At 33.2% G+C, this 23,878-nt stretch overlaps 2 protein-coding genes across 2 annotated transcripts in view; both read left to right on the top strand.

Moving 5' to 3' along the window:
* Positions 1 to 10,675, top strand: part of LOC137931130 (very long chain fatty acid elongase F-like) — a 31,912-nt gene extending 21,237 nt beyond the window's left edge. The window contains exons 4-9 of the mRNA XM_068774529.1: positions 2,132 to 2,431; positions 3,521 to 3,686; positions 5,813 to 5,844; positions 8,467 to 8,766; positions 9,647 to 9,750; positions 10,579 to 10,675. Coding sequence (XP_068630630.1) covers positions 2,132 to 2,431; positions 3,521 to 3,686; positions 5,813 to 5,844; positions 8,467 to 8,766; positions 9,647 to 9,750; positions 10,579 to 10,675 — 999 coding nt within the window. The remainder of the gene's footprint in view (positions 1 to 2,131; positions 2,432 to 3,520; positions 3,687 to 5,812; positions 5,845 to 8,466; positions 8,767 to 9,646; positions 9,751 to 10,578) is intronic.
* Positions 10,676 to 13,069: 2,394 nt separating this feature from the next.
* On the top strand, positions 13,070 to 23,391 carry LOC137931129 (very long chain fatty acid elongase 4-like). The gene is made up of 5 exons (XM_068774528.1): positions 13,070 to 13,130; positions 17,588 to 17,772; positions 19,932 to 20,006; positions 21,480 to 21,779; positions 23,155 to 23,391. Exons 1-5 carry the CDS (start codon positions 13,070 to 13,072, stop codon positions 23,389 to 23,391), a joined length of 858 nt encoding a protein of 285 aa, XP_068630629.1.
* The last annotated feature ends 487 nt before the right edge of the window (positions 23,392 to 23,878 follow it).

Here is a 23,878-nt window from a genome sequence, read left to right as displayed (position 1 = left end):
GGAGATGGTTCAATCAGTTCGAAAAGATCCTTCGAGCTCTTGCCTTTTATAAACCTTCTTAATCATTTACACATATCTGATTTTAGTTGAGCATTTTTAAATACTTTCCTTGAAGTAGATTGCGTTCCGGAGGAAACATTTTTACATTGAGAACTCTTTTGTATTGTAATCTTTAAAGAAACATATATTTGAAACATTGTTTACACTGTAACTCTCAATGTATTTTTAACCTATCTTCTTGCTGGTGTACTTAAATAAATAAATCAGTTGTCAACGTTCACGGCTGGACATAGATCTTCACCATAGATTCCCAACAGAAATACTTGGAAATGATTTATTTGTACATCTATGTTTGCAAGTACGAATGTGTATTTATTGTACGTGTATTTTCTGTTCCAACTAACGTAAACACAGCAATGTTAAATGTTAATATAGTTATATGCGAAGTTGAATGTTTGTACCTTTTGAGACGAGATTAAAAATCATTTATAATAATGAACGTACTGCAACAAAGATGCTAAAAATATGCATTTAAGGTGCATTGTATAAGGACTCAGGAACTTAATAAATAAGGTACAAAAAGATGACATCTCAAAAAACATCACAGTTGGAAATAGGTCTCGTACGACTCTGTCTTAGGTACGAAGGGGCAATATTTTCAATAATAAATACCAGAAGTAAAATGTAATAGAGTAAGGTATCTATCGATGAAATATGATCAGAGCTGTGATACTGCAATAGAAAATAAAACTAAAGTGTTTGAGGATCGATGAAAGGAATGAAATGATTGAGAAAGGAAGATGGAATTATGGAATGATAGAAGGAAGAAAATAAGATATTGTGAACTATGGAAGACGAGGACGAAAATAAAAATTCATGTGAAAAATTGTTAAGAAATAAAAAACCCTGTTCCCAACAAAATAGGGGTGGAAGTAAAAAAAAATGATCAGGAATGGAAATGAAGGAAGAAAGACGATGCGTGAAAGAAGTTCTGAACGTGAAGATTGAAAAGTGGATTTTAAGAAAGAGAGAAAGAATTTACAAGGAGAGAAAGAAGCAAGATTAAAAAAAAAACTTAAAAAATTATATATAGCTTACATGTACCGTCCCTGCGAATTAATTTTTCACAAATTTATTTTCCTCCACAACTTTTACACATTCACAATATTTTTCACACATCTTTTTAAATTCAAATTTTCTATCATTACTTTCCATACTTTATTTTCCTTTCTTACATCGCCTTCCTTACTTCGTCTCCATCACCGGACACTACTTTTACATTTTTTATTTTCGTTTCTATTTTATTCATATATTTTATTAAAATATTATGTATTCTCTTTTGGATTTACATTTTGCTTTTACTTTATTAAATTCTTTATTGCACTATCTCACAGTTTATTTTCCTAAACACGACTAGTATTTGTCTTTTTATTAAGTTAACAATGATCTTTTTACAATAATCTAGGAAGATGTGGCCTTTCTTCTTTTTCTAACATCCTGGCGATGTTTTCCTCCTCTATGGTCTTTTGCAACCGAAACTGGCAGTCTATAGGCGCCGAATACGGAACAGCCGGTGGTCAGGTGCGCCACTGTCTTGTCCTAAACTCTATAGTTGTCTTTCGACGTCCTTGTTAAGATTGCCTGTCTGACTGACCGTAATTTCCGATCCAGAACCTGGAACTTCCAGAGGCTATGGATTCTGAGCGCATAGCTTAGCGCTCAGAACTACTATGTGATGTGAAATTTGGACTAGTTATATCGATTATGTTCGCACGAAGAGAGACTACCCGTGTAGTTGTAGTATTGTGACTGTAGTGTAGTGTGAGTTAACGAAGCGAGGATAACTCGATGGTCATGAGCAACGCGGGCAAACCCTGACCATCCTCGCTTGAACGCGGCTGCCGATGTCGTGATTACAAGTCTGATGCCTGTGTAGTACATCGCGCCCGACGAGGTCCCTGTGTAGGATAAGTATCGAAGCGTAAAAATGTAGGGGGAATTTATTTAAATTCATATGCTAATGCCAATGTAGATGCCTCATCGAGGTAGCTAGGTTACTTTCTTACAGAAGGCCTATACATTTCAGTGAGCATCTTTCTGCTGATATCATAGTTTAAATTTCTAATTTCAGATACTACAACCCATCCTTTGCTATCTAGTCGCCAAGCATCTGGATTTACTGGACACAGTGTTCTTTGTTCTCCGAAAGAAAGACAACCAGGTCACGTTCTTGCATGTGTACCATCACAGTCTGATGTTGGCATGGTCGTGGCTTTACTATAAGTTCTTCCCCACGGACATCTATATGATTAGCGCCATGCTCAATTGTATCGTGCATGTTATTATGTACACATACTATGCGCTGGCGAGCCTTGGACCCAAGTTCGCGAAATATATTTGGTGGAAGAAATATCTGACCAAGCTTCAGTTGGTATGTATTAATTGCTTTATTATTGATACAATATATATATCAAGTACATCGTTTCTAGGATGTTTAATGTAAAATTCCTTTTTAACAAGTACTTTGTCCAATCAAAATGAAGCCGTGAGTTTAAATAAACATGTTGCAACTTTTGGTTTCTTGCGCAGTTCACGTTACTCTCTTCCAACTCTAACTAGAATTTCTCCTATGAAATCTCTTCCTTATCTTCTATTCAACTATGCTGATGCTATTATTCCTAGATCACTATCGACTGAACTTGATCGACTTCGAAATTTCTGTCTAGTAGTTATTTACCTCATGCTTGGTAATGAACATAAGAGGCCTGATTAAATAATTTGGCTAATAATAAGTATTTAGTACCTAGATTATTTATAACCTTGTAATAAAAATGGTTTTACTGTTGAGGATAATTGTATTGTTCAAATTAAAGTAACTGTCATAGAAAAGCAGATTGGCAAGTTTAAATGGCAATAGGCGGGTTTAACAGCGCCTAGCATAGATGGCCGTTAGAGTCTTAAGGTTCTGTTGACTAAAGACCGGCTATATATATAAATGTCCAAATATTATCATAGATATATTATAAGACCTGCTGTAAGATTATTGATTTATTTAAACAAATTTCTCAATGAGATACGCGGGTCTAAGTTGTAAATTTCTCGAATGGCTCTCTTTTTAAAAACAAATATATTTCAATCATCCGCACCTCCCAAAGCATCAATTTATGACATTTTCCTGTGAAAATAACTAATTTAATTACAGTAATATAAAACCTTGTGCGATTTCTTTAAGTAGACACATCAACGCAAGATTTAGTTCTAACCTAGAACTCGTGAAAAATTTTGAACTTTGATTCTAACAGAGATCAAAGAATATGTTTAACTTTGATTTTATTTTGTTACCAAATGTACCATATACGATAAATTGGTCTTAATGACAAAGCAATTTTATTTATACAAACAAAAATTTTGTATATGACATTGATACACAGCCTTTTGCTGAAGTAAAACTAAATACATACAATGTAGGAAGAAACAATATTAGAAGATTCATATTAATTTTAACAATATTTTGTTACAGACACAATTCGTACTAATCATCTGCAATCTATTCTATCAGCAAAAGACATCGAGTTGTCCGCTATCTTCAGCGTCGCATTGGTACGGTGTTGGCAGCATAGCGATATTTTTCCTTCTCTTCATGAATTTTTACATCAGAAGTTATTTTGCACAGAAAACTAAAAAAAGTTAACTAGTTACAAAAACGTAAATGTTTAATTTTAATTGAATATAGAATCAATGTTTAAGTGTAATAAACTCTTTTGTCAAATTTTAGTGTTTTTTTTTTAAATTAATGTCGACAAAACGTCATAAGGAAGGTGAATGACATATAAATTATGATCAGTAATATTGAATAGAATTTTAACCGGTGTCTGGTGGCAGATTTATGTTTTTAAATACAATTATTTCAAAACGTAAAAGTTTCTGTGAAAAAAATATAATGTCATTAGAAACAAAAACTATGCGGATTTTTAATTATAGTAATATAGTTGCTTTTAGAATAATTTTAAGATTAATGATTCCTATGTAACTGACGGTCGACAATGTTCACATATGGATACTCCATTTGTCTGTAGCATTACAAATGAAAATATACTAAAAATAAAGTCTAAAAGTATACGAAACAGAAAATTTAACTTTTTACTTCGATTATTTATTACTTAGACTGAGATATTTAGATATAGTGCACATACTCTGTAATGATTTTAGCATTTTTATGATACGCTTCTATGTTTGAACATTTTGTCGAAAGAGTGCTATATTTTAATTACATCATTGGTTAGGGTAAAACTTTTGATATTCAACTATTTTATTTTATTTATTTACTCTTTCTTATATAATAAAACTATATGTAAATAACGAAAATGGAATATAACGAAATAAAATAGCTAATATATAATAAAATCGGTAAAAAAACTTAAGTTAAACGGGTTTTTTAAACGGTTTTATTTGATACCCATATTGTGGTGTTTGTGGAAAAATATGTACCTAGTCCGCCATACTGAAACGGCGTCCATCTTGAATCATCGTGTTTTACTAGTGTAGCCCTTTCATTTGATACCCATATTGAGGGGGTTAAGGAAAAATATGTAATCCGCCATTTTGTAACGGCGGCCATCTTAGATTTATAATGTTATTGATTTTATTATATTGTATTGTCGTCTAAATTAAATTTGTGTACCAAATTTCAGGTCAATCTGACAACGGGAAGGTGCTTAAATTTTAATTTCTAATTTTGACCCAAACAAATTCCGTACGGGTCGAACTAAATAAAACCGTTTAAAAAAGATATTATATATAAGCACAAGAGGCGGTTTTATTGCTCGACATGAAAGACAAGGCAGGCTATAGACTATTTCATATTATTATTTTGGAGATGTGAACTGTATATTAGAAATCTAAACGTGACCAGCGGATCTTTACCTATGACAATTCATATTTTTATAAGAATCCAATAAAAAAAGGGACTCGCATGTTTACCAGAATGATAAAAAATTACATTTAATAATTCACGTCTGAATTTAAATAATTAATAATGTTACGGGACGATGTGTCATTATTTTTTGTGACAAAGTTTTATTATCGAAATAAATAAAAAAATATATTAAAATTATTATTATGATTTAAGTATTGTTATTGAATATATATATAGATAAACGGTTTGCGGTTTTTTGGCACTCGGATTTATAAGGTTTAACGAATTTGAAAATAAAAATTACGATTTTTATCGTAAATTTTCACTTATTTATTACTATTTTGACCAGGTTGCATTATCGTGTTTTTACCTGATGGAAAAACCTTTAGACAACCTTCAGGCGATTTAAAAGATTTGAAATAATAAACATCATTTTTAAATTTACGGATTTATATAGAGGTATAAAGGTTATGTTAATTTTTTATTGTTTTCAATAAATTTGTTTATATATTTACCTGTTTACAGCATCTTGACAGATGCAATCTCGCTCTCATAGTACATGGAATCAAATGTGGACGATCTCTGTACTTAATTTTTATTTTAATATTTATTAGTGATTTTAGACACACAAGATTAACAAATAGTGAATTTATTATGAATGTTATCGAAAATATTAACAATGAAGGTAAGTTTCATTTTTTATTCTTAAATAAATAAATTTTTGTCAACCACAAATATAGAAAATTATTCCAAAAAATTACTTGTCTATCGTATACTTTGATCATGAACTGATGGCGGGCCGGCTGCCAGAAGTATTGGTAATTAAATTTGTTTGGTTTTATTCTGGAATAGAATTCATTATTTTTCGAATGTACGAGAGTATTATTTTTGCTGTAGGCGGGCCACCAGTATTCGACCGGCGGGCCGCGGTCTGTGCATCCATGCTTTAGCGTATAATTATTTTAGGCGTGAAACGTGACCTCCTAACATAGACACCTAGATTTAGTGTATGCATGGACTTTTACACCACAAAGACTTTAGTGTATTGATATTTTAGACGTGAAACGAGATCTCCTAACATAGGCACTTACATTTAGTGTATAGATAGACTTTTATGCCACAAAGACTTTAGTGTATAAATACTAATATGGGCACTTACGTTTAAAAGAAGGCTTTATGTAAATGTGAATAAAGTTTATATTACAATAAAATGTACATACACTTTTATTACTAGAATGTAAAATATTTATGATTATTTTTTTTTCTCGTACCCCTGTTTTGTTTGGGACAGGGACTTTATTTACAAATAATTTTTTCATGTTTTTCATCTTTATTCTACACTCACTTTTATCCTTCACAATATCTTGCAATTTTTTTTTGTTCTTTCTTTCCTTCTTGCTTTCATCGCATTCTTTTCCTCATCTTTTTTACTCTTAGGTGGCTAGGTACAATTTCATTTCTAATCTTTATTTTATTCTATCATTAATATTTATTTATTAATCGTTTTAAATGCTTACTTTACAGATTTTCTCAAAACTTGGACGTTTATGGAGACATTTTTAGGAGCCGGGTGTATAGTGGCAGCATATCTAATGGTTGTTTTAAAGATATTACCAACCATGATGAAGTATAGGAAACCGTTTGTATTGAAGCGACTGCTATTTTGTTACAATACGTTTCAAGTGATTTTATCTGCATACAATGTGTACTTAGTAAGTTATTAAATATTATAATCGTTTTAATGGGTCCTCTTTTCCCTACGATAGCATAAAAGGTCCACTCACAAAGTCAAAAGATGACTTAATTAAGGCCGTTGATAAACTGAATGCAACTAGTGGGCTAAGAAAATAAAAAATTTAATTTAAATCAAATTAATTTACTACATATCCAATCATCTATATATAAAAAGAAAATATATACAATAGGGGTCTAAACTATGGTTAAAAAGATAATTTTGATATATCTTTTCACTGTTAAAAAGATGTAAAAGGATTAATAATGTATATTGTACAATAAAAAACTTTTATATACATTTTAAAATGCAATCAGCTTCAAACAGATCCTTATGACTAACTATAGCCTAACTATGATCTATAAGTAAGGTGAAATTGTCATTTAAAACATATAGAATCCACGTCCAAAAAATTAAAGATATGGTGCCTGAAAGTCTTAGATTGACAATAAGAAACCTCGCTGATAGTGTTGGAATAGCATTTGTTTCAACCCAAATCATTTGTGTCATAAACGTGTCAAGTTTCAATTGGTCGATGTCACTGCATTGGATCTTTGCGACTTTTTTGCCACAAACTCGATACATACCGTTCTGCAACCACCGTATTCGCCTGTTTTGGATCCTTGCGACTTTTAGCAAATAGATTTTCAGCAAATTCAAAAGGCCACTGCGAGGAAGTGCATTTTGATACGATTGAGGAAATAAAAACCAAATTAAAAATGGTCTTGAAGGGTGTAATGTAATTTATTAATATTAGGCAATTATTTATCAATACAAAAATGATATTTAATACTCATAGAAAATTAGACCATTTTTATTTTTTTTCGCTGTAAACGAGATTTTAATTAAAGAAAAATGTTTGTTATTTCTGAAATCATTTAGTTTTGGGATAGAGTTAATATTTAGAGGTCATCTACGTAGTATCGTAGAGTTATTAGTCTAAAGTGGCAGTTGGTATGGCACATCGTGGAACCCATCGCAGTTGGGAACAAAAGGTTTTTCAGTGGCGACCACAAGCCCACTAGTTACTGTCGCTGAAAAAGGACAAGCATATCTACGCCTTACAGTGGTAGAGATGCTGTATATTAAAAAAAGAATTCATACAACTGGTCTTCAATTTAAGGTCAAAAAATATAATTTTGATATATCTTTATACTGTTGAATTTCAAGAAATAAAGGTTTATTTATGTATATTATACGATTAAAAAACTATTACACATATTTTAATATGAATTTTTATATAATGTATTTGTGTTTAAAACATAAACATATTTTTGATTTCAGTTTGCATCCCATATATTTCATTATGGTTTAGTTTCTAACAAATGTACTGCAGAAATTACCGGTCAAATGCTTAAATCGGCAAGTATTTTATTATATTTAACACTTTTAGGTATATATTAGGGAGATCCCTAAGATAAATTCACACGATGATATTTTAACAATTTTTTTATTTCTAATCAACAATATATTCACCTTCGTTATTAATAACCTTTTGCCATCTAGTATATACATTTTATACGGTTTTTCTGTAAAATATCAACAGAAACGATATTATTTTCCTGTCCCTCTAATATACATCTTTAATAAATATTTACAATAACATAGTAAATCCTAGAACAAGTGCAAACACAACTATGACAACATATGTATACTATTTAAAAATAAAGATAAAATATATTTATTGAACATAGATTCTTATACCATAACTTTTCTACATTATTTGGATAAAATGAGATAAATAAAAAAATATTTAATAGTTCTTACCTGTTGGATGTGAAGTTTGAATCTCATATAATCAAGTCATTTTTCTTTTCAGATGATGAAACCTATCTTGTGTTATTACGTTGCTAAACATTTGGATCTATTTGACACCGTTTTTTTTGTAGTGCGTAAAAAGGATAATCAAATAACCTTCCTTCATGTTTATCATCACGGCATAACTGTAGCTTGGTCATGGTTGTATTTATTTTATTTTCCATCAGAGAGATATCTGTTTGCGGGAATGATAAATTCTTTAGTTCATGTTGTTATGTACACGTACTATGCGGTGGCCGGATTGGGGCCCGACTATGCGAAGTATATTTGGTGGAAGAAATATCTTACGAGGTTTCAAATGGTAAGTTTTTAAACTTGCTCATTTAAGATTAAGAATTTCGTCGTCACCACCACCACCACAACAACCACCACCACCTTCACCACCACCACTACCACCACCACCATTATCATTATCACCATCATCACCATCATCACCCTCGCCATCATAATCAGTATCATACTCATCATAATAATCATAATAAGATTCACCATCATAATCATCACCAACATGATCATATTCATCATCATCGTCGTCGTAATCATCGTCATCATCGTCATGATCATAATCATCATCGACGTCATCACGGTCATCATCATCATATTAATCATCATCAACACCATCATAATCATCCCAACCATCATCATAATCATCATCAACACCATCATAATCGTCCCCACCATCATCATGATTATCATTATCATCATGATTATCATAATCATGATCATCGTCATCATCATAATCGTCACCATAATCATCATAATCATGATTATCGTCATGATCATAATCATCACCATCATCACAGTCATCACCGCTATCAGAGTCATAATCATCATCATTATAATCATCACCACCATCATTATAATCATTATAAACATCATCGTCATCATCATCATCATGTCAGCTAAAAGAATCCCTTTTGATGAAGCGATTTCCTGCAACTTTAACAATGCCACTGGTCCACCTATTAGGTAACCTGCACACACCGCTTCTATGACCACTCGAGACCTTTTCAGCCTCAACAGTCGTCGTAAAGGCTTACTTGTGAATTATTAACAACACAGCGCTGATATTCTTCCCCTCCCCCAACCCTTCTACGTCTTACTGCGCGGATACTCAAGGCGTGGTACAGAAGTTTCAGAAGCAGTATAAACGATTTTATTTTATTTTCATATAATTACAGATTCAATTTATCCTGATCCTGTGCCAGCTTATATATCAACATCAGGTGACGCCGTGTCCATCTTCAAATCTAATGCACTTGTACGGACTTAGTAGTGTTGTTCTGTTTTTCTTCCTTTTCATGAATTTCTACGTTCGAAGTTATTTTAATACAAAAAAGAATATAGACAATAAATTAATTTGAATAATTTAAATATTTTATTGCCTTAATGACGTCGTCTATAGCGGTCTGTGATTTGTGACTATGTGACTTCCGTCTTGCCTATCTTCGTCGCATCTTGCGGTTCGTGGTCGTTGAACATTTAGACTCCAATGGTTGAACAAGCGTTATGTAACTTAATAAATAACAATATATTTTGTGTTTATAATTATATCATGCATGAAAAAATATTTATTATACCATCCTAATGATATTAGGAAGTGGTATTAAATCTCACTGTTGTCCACGGCATATTTTCTGTTCTAGTAAAGAAAATGCGAGCTTGTAAATAAAACGAAAAACTTATCGACACGACAGTCAAGTGCCGCTCATTTGGTATTATTCTCCGATAAAGTACAGACGTGTTCATAATGAATTCTTACAATAAAAACATTATTATTTCATACTATGTATATAGAAAATTCTCTAATAATAGGCTCATAAGGGCATATTCAAATCACATCTCCCACTATCTACCAAGAAGATAGTTATGGACTCTGAGATTTTTCCATGCCTCACCTACGGATGCAAAACCGGGACGTTTGAACTGAAAACTAGGAACAGAATACAAACCACTCATAGAAGAATGGAGAGAAGCTAATTGGATATCAAATTAAATGACAAAATAAGGAATCTGCTATCTGCAAAAAAACGTGTATAACAGATGCACTTACCTATTCCTTCTAAATAAAGTGGAGCTGGGCAGGTCACGTGGTGAGGTTCCCTGATACCAGGTGGACACAAAGGGTTAAAGGTAAGAATGGACGGGACCACGAGGAACCACAGCGTGAGGCAGACTTAATGCCAGATAGGCTGATGAGATCGTGGTAGTCGCAGTTCACGGGTGGCTCCAAGTTGCCAAAGATAGAGAAAAATGGAAAACTTTGAAGAAGGCTTTTGCCCTGAGGGGGTCCATGCAAATTTAGTACAAAATTATCAAAACTATTATGTAAAATTACTAATTTCAAGTCATTTGTATGGAATGAAATAAAGATAAAAAAAAATTATTATTACTATATTATTATGTAGAAAATAAGAAACAACTAAGAGAACAGGTATTGGCTGGTCGAGGAGCAGGTACGGCCTATGCGGAGGATATTAATATCAGTAAAATTCCACATTGAGATATAACATCGATCACCGTGACTACATAAGATAATTTGGCCGACGAAATTCACGGAAAAGAAACTTGTTTGAATAAAAGTCATTATAATTTTTGGGACAGATAGTCTCTGTTTATTTTATATAGTTATCTCAGAGGAAACAAAGCATTGACCGCAGTCAGCTTGTATCGCAAACCATCAACATGAAAAGATAAAGTGTTAAACCTGAAGAAAATTAACATATACTGTGATAAAAAAAGTAAAGCATTAGGCAGACAAGTAATTTCATTCCCTAGGTTGGTAGAACTATCTGTAACATTTGCCAAACGTATATTTGTCAAAAGTTGAAATATCGTTTGGTTCAACCTAAATCATTTTTAAGAATGTGTCTCCAACACGTCAAGTCTCATTTAGTGTCAAAAATATTCGACTGCATCCGCATCCACCGTATTCATCTGATTTAGCTTCGTGCGACTTTTTGCTATTTATCAAACTCAAAAGAACTTTCCAATGCCGCCAGTTTGATATGATTGAGGTGATAAAAACCGAATCAGAGATTGCCTTGGAGGCTTTACCGGAAATATAGTATTTCGACTGTTTCGATGACTGGAATTAGCAAAAGTGCGTTTTATTGGTTGGGGTTACTTTGAAAGCGATGAAATTGATTAAAAACCGAACACCGACTCCCATGCATCCCATCCACGCCAAACATCGATACTAATCGGTGTAACAATACATCTGAGAATGTCCCGTGGAGAGGTGAAACACGTGTTGAGTGATTTAACTGTGGTAGTTGTGTAATTCGCATTGTTTGCCGCATGCGCATTTATCAGCAGACTAGCGGGCGGTGCAGTTTATTGCACGACTACTGCTACATAGCGGAAGTAGCTATATGTAAGTACTTTCTTACCTAGGATGGACTTTCGCAAAGTAACGCCTGAATCCATTAGAGATGAAAATGATTTTGAAGAATAAATAAAGAATTTACATTATTGACAAATCCACCTTACTTTTTGATTACAATGTTATATTATTCATGTCATCACCATTATCATGTCAGTTGATAGTTGTCCAATACAAGGCCTCCGTATCCAACGAGTTTCTGCGACCTTGACTGTTTCTTTGGTCAACCCAGTGCAGTGCCTACCCACGTCGCGTGTACCAGATCGTAGGCCGTACCCTATCAGGCCACACGTATTATTATTAAAAACATTGCCCTTGATAACTGAATTTTAACGATATGAAGTTATATAATTGAATATGACGTATGCAAACTTTTTTCAAGCTTGTAATTAGAACCTGTTTTTTATTATAATTACGAGCATTTATAAACGATAGACGTTAATAAAATCCACGTGTATTAAGTCAAAAATATTGACGGTTTGTTTCAATTAGAAATATTTAGAAATAATTTCGATTTAAAAGTCCAAAAAAATATCACGTTTTTCAAAAGTAAGTTTTGCAATGAATTACTTGATTTCAAAGTTACCTGACCTTTTTTTTTTTGACAAAAATATACATAATAATATTTTAAACAAATCATGAGACGGGGACATTTAAGAATTGCAATACGGCTAATTTAAATATTATTTCTGTAAATCGAAATGATTGAACTATACAATGTACATTATAAAACAATTTAATTATAATTTATGAAATAAATCTCCAACTGTTTAGTACTCGAACTAATTATGTACAGAAACAGTACTGTTTTATCAAGTAACCTTATTTTACAATTGTAAACTGTTATAAATTGAACGAATATTATTATGTTGTAATTTTAAAACTAACTTCAACAACATACAGGTATAATTTAGCTTATTTATTGCATTCTTTGGTCTGGATTTTAACATCAACATTTCAGACGTGGGACTATCGCTGTTGGGTATAGGCCTTCTTCCCCTGAGATTTCCTTTTGGACTGGTTGGAAATTTCCTGCATCTAGCATCTCCTAGTGACCTTGTTACGGACGTCTAGCGTTGCTCTGAGCAAGCATAGGTACCATCGTATTCGTCTAATTCGGCTCTGTGCTACTTCTGGCTATTCAGTAAACTCAAAAGACCAATGCGGGGATGCCGTTTTGACACGATTCAGGAGATAAAAATCGAATCATATAGTCTTGATGACTGTACCGGAAAAGACTATTCCGACTGTTTCGAGCACTGGAAAAAGCGTTGGAAAAAGTACGTTTTATCAGACGGGGATTACTTTGAAGGGAATGAAATTACTAATTACTAGTAATGGACGACTAGTGTTGCGCTGAACGAGCATATGCAGAACCCCACTCCGCGTCTCAATAAATATGCCGAACGACCAGATGACAATCTGTCCCACCAGCGCACAGGCTAGACTAGATTTAAGTTTGGACCCGTATACCGTATCCACGCGCAATTTTAGATACTGTATCTCGTAACATAGCATAGTTAGTTTGTATTAATTAGTTTTATTATGTATTTAAAGGAAAGTAAACAAATTTCTCTGCTATTTATATATATATATATATATATATATATATATAGGATACATTACAATAGTTTCATAATAATAAACAAAATGGTACATAGGGCGGTTTTATCACACGAGGCAATCTCTTCGACACAACCATAGTATGGAAACATTAGAAGTATAAATAACGGGTAGTTAACATGTACAAAACATACATACGTATGTATATAGCATATATACTTATAATAAAAAAACTATAGTGCATATTATAAATATAATAAAATAATAAATAAAGTAATCAAACTTTTTTTCTTTTAACAGCTAATCCCGCGAGTCACACTACAGTCTTTTAAATAGTAAAGTGAAGGCGCCTTTGTGTAATAGAGCGGAAGGTTTAATAGAACTTAACAAGGTCGTGTATGCATCAGGATCTGTCTCCGAGATCAAGTTAGAAATGAGAAGATCCGTAAACGAAAAAAAATATCTGGTATAGCCTAGGGTCAACGAGTTGAAATGGTAGCAAGCAGAACACATGCGCAGAACGGATAGTTGATGAAATATTAAGCGCAGTGTAATACGCCTCCAAGGTTCCTTTATGTCCCCTTATTTTTGGGGCCTTCCGTACTTCTCATGTCTTGGGTACACGGGGAAAATTTTCCCAAGTTTTTTTACAGGTTTTATTATGTGCATTCACAATTCTTTTTTCATTCTTTCATTACTTTCATATTTTCCTAATCCTTTCATTCATCACCTCACTACACCATTAGCAGGATACAACAGATTTACATTTTATTCCGTTTTGCTTTATTCTTATTTATCTACTTTATTCTTACATTTACATTTATCGCAGGTAAATATTTATCTTGACTAGTCTAATACACTTGTTTTTTTTCCTCCTTCTTCCTTTTAATGGTCTCTCTTACGACCCTTCTGCAGTACTCTAGAAAGGTCCTGCGACTCTCCTTGTTGTCCATAAATGTTCCTTTCTTCGACCCATTGCTGCAACCGAAACTAATAATAAATTATTAGCGCTCCAAATACGTGGCAGCTGGTGATCCAGTTCCCCACTACCAAGATGGACAGACGACCATTTTAAGGTCATTGGGAGACACTGGATGCAGGCTTTTTCCAACTGGTTCTTTAAAATTGCGGGGTAGGTTAATATCTAGTATCGAAAGTACTACGTCTGAACATGATGAAGTTATTACGGAAGTGAAAACTGAAAAAAAAACCGATAGCCGAAAAAAACAGTCAAACATTTATTGATAATCAATGCCTTACAATGAAAATATAGGACATATGTAAAAGTAAACATATTAAGACGATGTTGATGATCTTTTAATCCGCTGGTCTGGTTAAGTCAAATCAATTAGACTTTACTATTGTCCTGAGAAAAGCTGAGATTAGGATGATATAGAAAGTGCGATCGATGATATATCGATTTCATTAAGGTGTTTTAAAACAGACATGATCATCAGAAATGAAAAGAGAACTCAGAGGAGACTAAAACTCTTGCTGTATATGAAACAGAAAAAGGAATCGTAACTAATCAAAGTTTTTGTAAAGATAATAAACTGATAAATACATTCATTACTATCAATTACAAATTGTTCATTTATATTTTCAATCGGGCTACTATAGTTTGAATTATAAATTCGAACAGATACGACTACAGATAGAAGATTGTTGGAATAAACAGATACTAGTTCGTTTCTCGACTCACTACACTAAAATAATCGTATTGTTTTTTCGTTATAGACATACTAAGTGTATATATTTGCATAGTTTGACATTATAACATTGACCTTAACTTTGATTGTTAATAAAATTAACTTTAATAGCACACTATTCCGTTGTACAATTAAATATTAACAATTAGCGTCATCAACTACGTCATAGATGATTTAAACGTGATGCATTTGAAATGTGATTACAGATCCGACAGATATGTCAGAAAATTTATCATAATTTTAGTTAACTGGAGGTAAGATGTAATATGGGTTAACCCGTGTATAGTTTTACTATTCAAGTATATTCAACGGAATTCAATGTCATTTAATCTACAATGATAGTTATAATGTGTAATTATATAAACATTTATGTTTTAATTTGTTTAACTCTCCTGCTTTTATATACCTATCTGTATTATAATTCTTAGTATCTATTATATTTATATGTACCTTCTTATATGTACTTAGTCTGGCCATATATGTTTTATAATTAAAAACAGACAATATATTACTTTTGAATTTGAAATCTGTTATTATTTTTCTAATTTTTGCGAAAATATATTGTAAAATATTCTTTTGATTTTAAAATAGAGTGGGGCGATAAAGAGAAACGAATCGCTGTGATTGAATTACATAGTTTGTTTGGTACAATGGAATCTCCTGTTTACTGCCTGATATACAGAACCAATGATATTGAACTCATATTAATTAGTAATTACATTAACATACAATATACAAACGTAGTGACGATCATTGTAAGGTACAAGACATGTTTTACTTATTTAAAAATTAAATAGGAATCGATAGTCTATATAAACAGAAAAATGATTTTAATTTAGTTCACTCCATGGATGTTCCGGCTCAAGTTTGACATTCCCCTGTGTCGAGAGCCATAGGATAAATATTATTATTCCCTTAAAAAGGGGAGAAGTTTATATATACTGTTTGTATCAACATATAAAAACATGGATGGAATACAACAGGAAGTGTTTGATAAAAATCAAATAAGTAAGTATTTTTATATTAGTTAAACCTTTTTCGTTCAGTTCAGCCTTATAAATAGATTCCACATTTTGAAAGTCAAGAGTGCAGAAATTGCTTAGCATATACCGCGTTTTTAATATCTTAACTCGATCTGTTATATACAGTCGTATTCTAGCGATCTTGCCTTTATCATAAAGGCTATATTTATTTGATAATAACTATTTGAGCCTGCTAGATATTGGCTTTCCAGATCCAATAGGATCGTTTGAAAATAGACTGCATCTAGTTTATTCCTACCTAAACTAAATAAAATGTTTTACAACTGTGAATTTGATTTGCGTATTATATTAATAAGAAACTATTTGGTCTAGACAGGCATTGCACGGATATGTCCACACAAGACATGGGCCTCCAACAAAGATCATCACAATAACTGGTTCTGTTCTGCCCAGGACCTTATCTATGTCAATGGTCTACCTAAAAGTGGTCTCCACGCTGCGTCTACTGAATTTTGATCGCTACTCGAAAATAATTGTCTACCGCAATGCTTAACATTTCTTAAGAGTGTTCACTTTATTTATTATTTTTTTAAATGTTAATAATTTAATTGATTGGACCGATACTTCGGATAAAATTCCGTGCATCGCTCTCCAAGACTCGTTGAGGTACAGTACCACGTCTCACTGCCGTTAGCCATCATTGGAAACACACTTTAGTCGTAGACCTCTAAGGACACTGAGATATATTAAAATACATCATCGTCATCATCTCCGCTGATATTCACTACAAGGCATATACTTTAGCATCGACTTCCTGGACCTTGAATATATCGTCGGTCAAGTTGGAGGCCTATCCACGCAACATCTATGAACCCGTGAATGCCACTCTAGAACCTGTCGGTGCCAACGGCCATCGTTCGCATGAGCTTCAGACGAGAAATTCTTCGAGCTAAATCTGAAGTCATCGTTCTTCTATGGATTTCCTCATTTTTAATTCGATATCACAGCATCTGAGCATGCCCTCCCCATTACTCTCTGGGTGACCTACAGCCTGTCACAAGCCATCACTTCTCAGATCCGTATGTCATCATAGACAACACATACTGGTCAAAAACCTTCGTTTTCGATGAACTGAACATCACAGAATGTTCAGGTTACTGCCATTTCAGACGGGCAACTGTTCGAGCTACGTTGCTGACCTTAGGCGTGCAGATTTCCTCATTTCATAATATGATATGAAACAGTGATTTATTCGGAATATGTATATGTTGTATGTAGCCAAAGCCCAAAATTACCTTTTCTTCCATATCTTTTATCACCACCCAAAGGTTGTCTGATATATCTGAAGACCGCGTGTTTTACCAACTGTACAAAAATTGTTTAAATTTTAATTTGTCTATATTTTTTGTGTTACATTTCACTTTAAATGTGTTTTTTTTAGTAAATAAAGTGTTATCTGCATGATTTGAAATTAATTTTCAGTGTTAGGAAAATACACGTTGGTGGAAAGTGTGGCAGGTGCATTAGTAGTGGTGGCTTTATACCTTCTGATTATAATGAAGCTGCTTCCATCGTTCATGATGAACAGGAAACCGTTCGTGATGAAGCGAGTGTTGTTGGTCTATAACGCGCTGCAAGTATTATTCTCCGGCTACGTATTATATGTTGTAAGTATTATATGTTTGAATATGTTTACCCAAATATGTACTGCTATCAAAAAGTAAGGTGAAATTTTCATTTAAAACTACCGGGAACTAAGAAAGCAGGTTATTTTTTTCTTAGGTTGGTAGGACTGTCTATAACATTTGCAAATCGTCTGTTTGTTAAAGGTTGTTATATTATTTGGCACAGACTAAACTATTTTGTAGGATGTTTTGTATCTTAAACGTGCCAAGTTTTGATTAGTGCTTAAAATGCTCGACTCATATCGTTCAGCAACCACTGTATTCGCCTAATTTGACTCCGTGAGACTTCTGTCTATACAGCTAACTCAATAGTCCAATGCATTTTAACACGACTGAGGAGATAAAAGCCGAATCGAAGATCTTGAAGGCTGTAGAGGAAAAAGATTATCCCGTCTTTTTCAAAGACTCGGAAAAGCGTTGGCAAAAGTGCGTTTTATCAGACGTGGTTTACTTTGAAGGGTATAAAATTTATTTGGAAGAAATAAAGAATTTACGCTTTATTAACAAATTCACCTTACTTTTTAGTAACAGTGTTGTATATCTTATTTTTACAGTATTAAAATATAAGATACCATTAAAAAAATGTTTTAAGTAATTTTTAGATCATAAACTCCATATATACTTAACACACTTCGGTTAATGTTCTATCTCGACATTTTCGTGTTTAAACTGTCAACGTTTATTACATACTTTTTAAACTATATGATATTAAGAACATCTTTCGTGTAGTTAAAGATTATGTGCATAAATAAACCTAATTATCAATTAGCTTTTTTTAAGTAAGAAAAGGACCAATATTTAGCCACTTCCGCATATGCTATAATAATAAATTACAAATAATACTTATATGCTAACTAACCTAACTGGCCACTTCCAAGTGTGAATATGAAATGAGTCCCGTAAAACCTCATCCTTATTACAATAATTCTGGTCATTTAGTGTTGCATCGGCAGTTGGCGCCTTTCATTTTCAAATCTTAAATATTTGGGATCGAATTACACACAAAAATTATCACAAAAGTAAAAATAATTCTAATTTCGATCGCCTTTTTTCTCATAATAATTCGATTGAAACACTTTTTACTTTAAACATGATATTATAGAGTAAAGGAGTTCGGTATGTTTACTGATCTATACGCTTATGGGAGATTGAATGAAAGCTTTTGCAAATGGATTAGACTAACTTTAATTAAGACGAAAATAAGTTAAACAAAGAGAGAGAGAGTTAAGACAAGATGGAAGTGTACGCGACACTAAATGTATTAACTGTTATATGGCAGTTCAATTTCTTTCCAATATCTACCAAATTTTGCTCATCTGGTCATCTTCACGACGTAAACGTAATAACAGTGACAGTCTATAGGTAAAATAAGACTTCGTTCCTAGTTCGTCAGTTCGATTCCTGGGATACAATTTCTCCTGTTCGTCTATATATCAAAATATTTCTGTCTACATCTAAGTAATAAGTAATAAAAGCGCCATCTGTTGGTGGCGTCTGGTATTTCGTTTTTCTCTAATAAAAAGTTAGTTTGATTTAAACTTGATACGATCGTTTTTGCTTAAGTTATAGACCCAGATAGAGGTCTATAAGTTAACAATTTCGTGGTAGTGTTACGTAATTAGTTGTGTAATTTAAGGCTTAATCAGTGTTTTCTCGTTTCTTATGTTACTGTGTATGGAACTGAACTTTTACAATGGCGGCAAACTATACTTTTTAACAACGATAAAGCATTTAAAGTTAATAGAATTTATGGGGATACAAGAGATATAATAATTGGATATTACAATATTACTAGAAACATTTATTTAATTTGCCATATTAAGGTATAATGGCGGCCTTGTTAGGCTGTGTTCCTAAATATTACTTAGTCTATATATGCAAGTATCAGCGCCATCTGTTGGTCGCGTCTTGTTTTTTGTATTTCTTTACAGGAGTTCGTTTGATTTCAACTTGATACGGTCATTTTATTTTAATCTTATATAATTAACACTCTGTGCATTAAATTTGTAGGATTGTTTCTAGTCACAAACAAATTTTCAGAGGATGAGCATTGCCCTATATATCTTCTTTTTTATATGTGAATATTTTTCCTGTTAAATATAAATTAATACTAATGTTATTTTATTTATTCTTAATTTCAGTATGGAGATTATGTTTTGAGATATAGTTTTTTCCCTAAAAACTGCCCGCATATTAACAGACAGTACTATCCTATGGTAAGTATGAATCGTTTATATATATTTTAATTATATTTTGTATGATTGAATTTTCTGTTGAATTTACATGGTTAAACAAATGTTCGTGACTAGATGTATATATATATATGGTTCCCAAACTGATGGAATTTGTAAAGTGGTCTGGGGTCGTGCGCTATCATCAACCCTGGTAATGTTTTTAGTACAAAATCATCGTCATTATCATTAGACGCCATTACACATCCTCTACAGGATATTAGCCTCCTCCATAAATTTCAACAAGTCAAATTGAAAGTATCTGCATTCGCTGGATAGACAACCTTTGCTACGCCGAACAAGTAAACAAAAAAAATGTATGACTGGTCAAGATAAATACATAAATCTACGAGTATGATAACCTAAAGAAAATAGGAAAGTAAAAATTAAATTATAAAGAAATGTAAATGTCAGAATAAAGCAAATAAACAAATATAAATAAAGCAACACAATATAATGTAAACCCGTAGTATTCTAATAGGAAGGCGACGAAAGCGAGGTGATGAAAAGTCAAGGAAAAATTTAAAAGGATAAATGATATTGAGAAAGAAGAAGATAAGAACGCAAATCCCTATTCCTCTCAAGATAGCGCTGAATGAGAGGTCCTTAATAAGTAGAGGCATAAAAAAATAATAAAGTTAATATAAGAAAAGGACCAATATTTAGCCACTTCCGCACATGTAGTCGTAGTCGTGCAACAAAGTGCAGAGATTTGACTCTGCGTTTGGCACTAATCGGTGTATTATAACTCCTGAAGATGCCCCGTAGAGGGGTGAAATACGTGTTGAGTGATTTAGCGGTGGTAGTTGTGTAATTCGCATTGTTTGCCGCGGCGGTGCACACGGCGATGTATAAACAGCTCCTATTTGTGCTTGTTTATCTAATTTTTTAAATAGAAAATCGGTGAAAACGAGTAGATTTGTTATTAAGGTGCTTTTTAAAGCTGAATAGCTGTTAGAAAGAGAAGCAATACTCGATTAAAATATTAGCTTATTATCATCAGCGGATTTCCACTTCTGGACATATTGTACATACGATAGTAAATATGCAATACTTACAGAAGTGAGTCAATAACTTGTGAATATATACACCTCTTATAGCTACAAATACTCCCTGCTAAATTTATCCGTGTCTATATATTTACACCTGTATAAAGAAAGATGATATTGCGTGAAAGTCCTTGGCAAAGGATTAGAGGTATGGTTGTGCAGGTGAAGACACTGGAAATGCAGCAAACAACGACACGACGTGTATAGTGCATTCACTATACATTATATACACGTCATTACGTGTATGGAACTGGAGCAAAGGATTTTGTGATGAAAAATAGATGACGAAAGTAAGGGTAAAAAAATGAACGTGAGATATTTATTTACCACAATTAAAAATCACTTCCTTCCCTAGATAGGAACGAACATGACTCGTAAAAAAATGGTTAAAAACTATTTTCTTTTCCAGGTGTTATATAACTGCTCGCTATATTTCATAGCGAAGCATGTCGACTTGCTAGACACAGTGTTCTTTAGACTGCGAAAAAAAGATAATCAAGTATCGTTTTTGCATGTATACCATCACAGTATAATGGTAATATGGGCATGGATTTGTTATCTCTATTTACCATCAGATCACTATGTGTTGATTGGAGCAATGAATAGCTTTGTCCACGTTATCATGTATTCATACTACGGTATATCCTCTTTGGGACCTCAATACACAAAGTATTTGTGGTGGAAGAAGCATTTGACGAAGATACAATTGGTAAGTTTATTTTTTCTATTGACATTTATTTATATTTTTTATAACCAACTGTTAATTTACATCGAAATAAACATCATAAAATAGAAAGAATGTACCATTTACAAGTGTCTGCACTTGTTGACAAGTAAAACTCATTTACGACGGGCATCAGAAAATGGCTCAAGGTCAGAGAGCAATGGCTATGCTCGGAGTTTGGCTGCGAGATCAAATCAGAAACTTGAAGAATTGCTCGTCTGAAATGGAAGTGGCACATCACTCGTGCAATCGATGGACGCTGGATCAAAAAGACGCGGTATAGGCAGTGCCTTCACTAGTGTATTGATGAAATAGTAAGGTCACGGAAAATCGCTGAATGCGGGCAGCATGGGACCAATTATCGCGGCAATCTCTGAGGGAGGCCTATAACCTACAATGGGCGTCCACCGTCTGAAAAAAAAAACAATTTAGTACATCCTTAATGACTAAAATCAAGCCTTGTATAAGATTGGGATTGACTTTAGTGGACTGTATTTAATAAAAAAGGCCTTGGTCCAGAGAATGAACTAATTTATTAAGACTTAATTTCACAAGGAAGCGAAAACACGTGTGCTCGGTGGCGGCAGGGAACAGAGAGAGAGCACAGATAATAACATATTTTACAAATTCGCCAAACCATAGACAAGATCTTACCTAAAACATTTTTGGTTGGTACTATTGCCAACAGCCTCTTTGTAAATGCAAATGATGCTAAGATCATTACCCTAAATATTTCAATCGTGGAAATTCATTTTACAATCTAGTAAAACCCTGCAGTTTTGAAGGTTGTTTGAACTCTATTCGAAGTTGCACATCAAATACAAAACCTTGTATGATTAGAAATCGCAGTTTTTTCCAAAGTAATATCAGTCAAAATATATCGTCAAGCCTTACTGTCCAAGGTTTCGTTAAGAATCCCATTTAAATTAATTATATTCTATTCTATATTCAAATTCCACCAGTCACCTCTGATTGGAAATAAACATGATGGGATAGGAATTTTTGCAAAATTTGCGGGAAATTCGACGTAGAGTTCTTAAGGTTGTTGTTTCATTCCGATGGTTGGACAGATGACCTTATTAACTTCGGTGGAAGGCACTAGATGCTGGACATTTCCAACCATGGCTTTTTAAATTTATGGAGGAGGCTCATATCTAGCACTGGGCATTTTTTGTCCACTGCGTGAAATAATGATGATGAAGGGTTCCATCCAAAAGCTCTAACGTAAATTTAAAATGTCACTGAAACAGTTTTTTTGTAAAATCCTACCAAATTACCTGTTTATGCTTATACATTATCTGTATACAATGCATGTTAATAGATTTTCGATATGTTTTTAATTTGAAACTTTTCTTTTTAGGTACAATTTGTTCTTGCTCTTACCACCACATACTTCCAACAGAAGCTATCACCTTGCCCCATGCCCGACTTTGTCCAGAACTTCTTTATGTTCGCTCTAATCTCCTTCTTCGTTCTCTTCATGGACTTCTATTTAAGAAGCTATAGAAATAAGAGATCAACTGAAGCAATCAAAAGCAACGGAAACGGAGTTAATAATCTACAAGGTTATGTAAGTGAACGTAAAAGTAAAATTTAAAACATTATGTGTGAGTTTTATTCTTCATTATATGGTATTCGTCTTCTTTTCCACCAATAGATGCTCGTTGTGAGGTACAGACCTTCTCTTAAGATCGACATGATGACTTGTTTAATGGATTCAGGCGTTACATTGCGTGTCTTACGCTGCACGTATCCAGTGACTCCCGGTCACTTCAAGTGACTTCCACGGACTTCCAGTGACTTCCAGTGACTTCCAGCGACTTTAAGTCGTTGATCCTACGTGTGTGGTCGTCCCACGCCGCATCTACAGGCTTATGGTCGCCACTCTCAACCTTCGGCTCCAACGGCGATTGGTTTCTTGCAACCATCAGGTCATGTGGTCCGTCTACGTATCTCCTGATTTTTGGATTCGGTGACCGACTCCGAGCTTGCTAAAGACTCCTTGAGTCTTCTTTTTATATTTAAAGACAACACAATGAAGAGTAGAACTTTTATGTGTACGACCACTTGTTAAAATTATTATA

The sequence above is a fragment of the Battus philenor genome, unplaced genomic scaffold, assembly GCF_028537555.1.
Source record: "Battus philenor isolate CCGP_79_NKW_IND1 unplaced genomic scaffold, ilBatPhil1.0.hap1 SCAF_7, whole genome shotgun sequence".
Taxonomy (NCBI): Eukaryota; Metazoa; Arthropoda; class Insecta; order Lepidoptera; family Papilionidae; genus Battus; species Battus philenor.
This window is presented reverse-complemented; position numbering and strand designations above follow the sequence as displayed.

Coding starts and splice junctions, on each gene's coding strand:
- LOC137931129 (XM_068774528.1), top strand. CDS start 13,070: ATGACTGTACCGGAAAAGACTATTCCGACTGTTTCGAGCACTGGAAAA. Junction 17,773..19,931: donor CCGGCTACGTATTATATGTT/GTAAGTATTATA, acceptor TCTTAATTTCAG/TATGGAGATTATGTTTTGAG. Junction 21,780..23,154: donor ATTTGACGAAGATACAATTG/GTAAGTTTATTT, acceptor TTTTCTTTTTAG/GTACAATTTGTTCTTGCTCT.